Raw genomic sequence first — 4906 nt, forward strand, 5'->3', positions numbered from 1 at the left:
TGGTAAGATTTCCCCATTCCTTTCTTTACATTTTGGCATTAATTATCAGTACTGTCCCTGTCCGCGTGAAAATCAAAAGACCCGCGTTTTTCCCCAAAATTTCCGTAACCAATAAAAATAAAATAAAAAGAAAGTAAATCAGCTCGTGATCTGACACAGCAGTATATAAATATAATTTTATTTCTAAATACAGAATTTACCCCTGCCCCCCCTCATTTTAGTAACAACACCTCTTTCCCTAAACATAATTTTTGAAAGCTGTTAATAATCCTAAAACGAGAGTCAATAGTCCAAGTATATAAAGAAATCGTTTTAGTTTCTAAATTTAGAGACAAACAATCTAACGGAAAAAGCGTGTGGCCTCATAATTTAAGGTTATAAAAACCCAACTTCCCCCTGTCTTTTTTTTTGTTCCCTTATTTTTTCTCTTCCACAATTTTAAGCTTTGAGAGATTTAAAAAAGAGGGTTTCATGGCTAGTTTTGCTCTTGGGTCTTCTTCTTCTTCAAAGATTACACCATGGATTTTCATTTTCCCACTCTTTCTTCTCACAATATTGCCTTCTATTTCAGCCTCAACATGTTCTTCCCAAAAATTTTCCATGAACAAAAACTTTGAGTTTTGCAATGATTTACCCCAACTCAGTTCTTACCTTCATTGGTCTTATGATTCCTCAAAATCTTCTCTCAATTTGGCCTTTGTAGCCACACCCCCAAAACCCACAGGTTGGATTTCATGGGCTATTAACCCTACATCTACTGGTATGATTGGATCTCAGTCGTTGATTGCATTCCGGCAATCCAACGGTCAGATGATTGTTAAAACTTTCAATATTACTGGGTATGGTCCGATCAGTCCTTCTGAGATTGCGTTCGAGGTTTCGAACATGGTGGGGGAGTATTCAGGTGGTGAGATGAGGATTTTTGCTACCATGATTTTGCCTAAGAATATGACTACTATCAACCAAGTTTGGCAGGTTGGGAGCTCTGTTGAGGGAGAAATTCCTCAAAAACATGCGTTTGGGCCTGCAAATCTGAATTCAAAGGGCACTTTGGATTTGTTGAAAGGGGAGAGTAGTTCTAGTAGCAGTGGAGGAGGCTCGAATTCTAGACTTAGGGATAGGAATGTGAGTTTCTCCATCTTGTTCATCATTTTTTTTTTTTTTTTGGGTTTTTGTTTTGTGAAATTTTCACTTTTTTGGGTTCTTCTTTTGTTTTATGAAATTTTCACTATTTTGGGGTTTTTTTTTAATGATATTTTCACTTTTTTGGGTTTTTTTGTTTTGTTTTATGAAATCTAGAATAGTAGCCAGTTTAGGCTGGTTAGAGCATCATGATTGTGTGTTGAATTAGTTACTTGTTTTTGAGTTATAGAGTTGGGTGGTTTTGTAGAATTTCATGTAGGAATTTCAGTCACTTTTGTTTTTGATTTATTTGTTCTATACTAATATTTAGATTTTCTTGGAGTTTTGGACTCTTTTGAGTGTTCTTATGTTTTGTACACTTGAAAAGGATTATTGTAAAATTAGATTTTGAGCAAGATATTGTTTTTTGTCTATTCAGTTCCTCCATCTTCTTCATCTGTTTTTTTGGGGTTTTTGTTTTATAAAATTTTCAGAAAAAGGAGTGTGAGTTGCTTCATCTTCTTCTTCTCACTTTTTTTGGGTTTTTGTTTTATGAAATCTTGAATAATAACCTGTTTTTCTTGTTCAGAGCCTTATACTAGTTTGTTGAATTTGTTACTTGTTTTAGAGTTACATAGTTGTGTATTCATGTAAAATCTCAAGTAGGAATTTGAGTCACTTTTGTTTTTAATGTCTATATTGTATACTTTGAATATTTCTTTTTTCTTGGATTTTTGCAATCTTTTGGGAGTTGTTGTGTTTTCTACACTTGAAAAGGATTATTGTAGAACCAGATTTGAGCAAAATATTGTTTTATTTTATTTTGAATCTTCAATTTCGAGTTGTTTCCTTCAGAAATACAGTAAAACTGTTTGTGAAATAGGGGTTTAGATGTAGTTTTGTCTACACAAATTGCAAATATGACCCTGACATAGCTCTGTTTTTTTTAGTAAATATCGTATAAATTTTATAAGTAATGGATTATATTCTTGCTTTGTCAATATTTTCTGCTAAGGCCCTGTTTGTTTAGCCCTGTTCTTTTCAGATTGTGACAACCGATGGTGAGGGCCCCAACCGATTATTGGCCCAATTTTTTTTTACCATAGGCTGTCACAATCTGAAACGAACAGGGCCTTAGGATTATGACAACTGATTGTTAGAGCTAAACTGATTATTGGACTCAAATTGTACTAAAATTTAAAGTAATTTTGAGTCCAATAATCGGTTTGGCACTCACAATCGGTTGTTATAATCCTAAACGAACAGTGACTAAGTGTTAGTTATTTTGACCTTCCCTAATTTTTTAGTTATAGAAATTCCTTATGAGATCTTGTGAAAACATTTTTGCCCCAATCTCTTTCTCTTGTTATTTATCATTGTTATCTAATAGAACTGTATGAATTTTCTTTTGCTTAGATTCATGGAGTACTAAATGCAGTGGGCTGGGGAATCCTAATGCCTATAGGAGCAATCATTGCAAGGTATTTGAGGACATTCGAATCTGCAGATCCAGCTTGGTTTTATCTTCATGTGGGTTGCCAAGTCTCTGCATATGCCGTCGGACTTGCTGGCTGGATAACCGGGCTCAAACTTGGGGGTAAGTCCGTGGGAGTCCGCTATACTGCTCATCGAAATATCGGGATTGCTCTCTTCTCTCTTGCAACCTTACAGGTAATTCTTTCAGTTTTATTTTTTTATTATCCTTCCTTGTTCTCTTTTGAATCCTTATTACAACTAATGAAACAAAACAGTGAAAAAAATTGTACCAATTAGATATACATTTCTTGTTCTTTTGATGTTGTAGGGGTTATTTATCCTTAATTTGTGGCTATCCTTCACATTTAGGCCCTGTCCGTTTAAGATTATGAAAACCGATTGTAAGCCCCAAAACGATTGTTTGTGTCATAATCAGCTGTCATTATCTTCCCTTCTTCGGAATCCTTATTACAACTAATGAAACAAAACAGAGAAAAAAATTGTACCAATTAGATATACCTGTTTTGTTCTTTTGATATTTTAGGGGTTATTTATCCTTAATTTGTGGCTATTTCTTCACATTTAGGCCCTCTTCATTTAAGATTATGAAAAACCGTCCTGTCTAGAAAAAAAAAAGAAAAAAGATTATGAAAACCGATTGTGAGTGCCAAATCTATTAATGGACTCAAATTTAAACATAATTTTAAGTCCAATAATCGGTTTGGCACTCATTATCAGATATCAAAATCTTAAATGAACAAGGCTTAGCTTATAGCGTGCTGGTCATGTTTATTATCTTCTACATGTCTTCTTTTCGTTAAAAAATCTCAGCATCCTTCTAAATTTGCTGCATCCAGACCTTCTTCGTGCAGTACCCATTTGCAGGAAATACTGGTATTTTAAAGAAATTGAAACAAGATAACATACATGTTTGTTTCTCTTGGAGGTTTTTTCTGTTAATGGGAAAAAGAACCCCATTGTTTCTTTTTATTTCTTTAAGATTCTTAATATTTTTTAGTTCTATGTGCAAAACATTCTGATAATCAAGTTGCTGGTTATAATTGGACCCTTCACAGAACTATAGTATCTAAGTAATTTACTAATAATCAAGTAATTTATAGAGGATCCCCTTATTTGATTCTTGCGATATCTATACTACACGCATGCACCATGATTTTCATTTCTTGATGGATCTTTTTTTTTTATAGGTTTTTTCTGCATTGCTTCTGAGGCCTAACAAGGATCACAAATTTCGCCGCTACTGGAATTACTACCACCATTCAGTAGGATTTACAGTCATCATCTTGAGCGTCATCAACATTTTCAAAGGATTTAACATCTTGGAACCCGAAATGAAGTGGAAAACTGCTTATGCCTCTGTGATTATCGTTTTGGGTGTAATTGCTGCTTTGTTGGAAGTTATTACATGGATTGTGGTTTTGAGGCGTAGGAAATCTGCTAACCGTACCAAGCTCTAAGATGGTGCGACAGCGGCAAATGGACTTCACGACAGGCGGAAACCACTCCCAATATGATTAACTGACACTCTGCGAGGTGGATTCTGCTTCTGTAATTCCTAGTCTCCTTCTTTGGTTCAGAAGATTTGGGTGTTTCCCATTTAGAAGTTCTCTCTTTTTTATGTATTGTGGGGCATGTTTTACTTACAGTATACATATTTTTATATGTTTGTGTTCATATGGGTCAGGGTTTTAGTAGTCCACAGTTTCATCTTGACATTTCCTAGTTTGTAAAAGTAAGTTTGGATGCTAAACTTAATTGACTTTGTTGCTTTTTATCATCGAATTGAATTGTTTCCTTTTTCTAGTGATTCAATGGCTTTCTTAGGAAGTGTATGTTTCATGCGTCATGGGCACTTATAAATGGCTGTTGGTTTAGAAGAATTTCTTTATAACAAAAACCCCTAACCCAAAAATTGGACATTCAGTGAAAAATGCTGTCCAGAGTAAGTTAGCTCACATACATACTATAGAATAAGAATGATTAATGATTGATTTAGGTTTATTTGACAAGTTATTTGTCTGTCAGTAATAATTGGTCTGTTGGAAAGGGAAATTGCATGCTCTCATAGAGAAGTGTGAAGAAGACATGGATTATAGTAGAGGTGGGAAGAAGATATAGAATGTTGGGACCAGCGTAGAACACACCCTAAAAAGCTAGCTGTTGAGGGGAGATTGCCCAAGTCCTTATAAGCCATCCACATCAGTTCCTCGTTTCCCCATGGGATCTTTGCTTTCGTGCGGAACTCCTTGACGATCTTCCTCTGGGGATTTTCTACGTCCTCTACCTC

The 4906-nt window shown here is 34.9% G+C and overlaps 1 protein-coding gene across 1 annotated transcript; it reads left to right on the forward strand.

The window, feature by feature from the left end:
- The first annotated feature begins 327 nt into the window (after nt 1-327).
- Nucleotides 328-4426, forward strand: LOC143860400 (Auxin-responsive family protein). The gene is made up of 3 exons (XM_077371006.1): nt 328-1125; nt 2539-2793; nt 3807-4426. Exons 1-3 carry the CDS (start codon nt 472-474, stop codon nt 4074-4076), a joined length of 1179 nt encoding a protein of 392 aa, XP_077227121.1. The 5' UTR covers nt 328-471; the 3' UTR covers nt 4077-4426.
- Nucleotides 4427-4906: the final 480 nt, after the last annotated feature.

Source organism: Tasmannia lanceolata, unplaced genomic scaffold, assembly GCF_043159265.1.
Source record: "Tasmannia lanceolata isolate RefF3 unplaced genomic scaffold, GAP_Taslan_0.1 ptg000037l, whole genome shotgun sequence".
In the NCBI taxonomy this organism is placed as follows: Eukaryota; Viridiplantae; Streptophyta; class Magnoliopsida; order Canellales; family Winteraceae; genus Tasmannia; species Tasmannia lanceolata.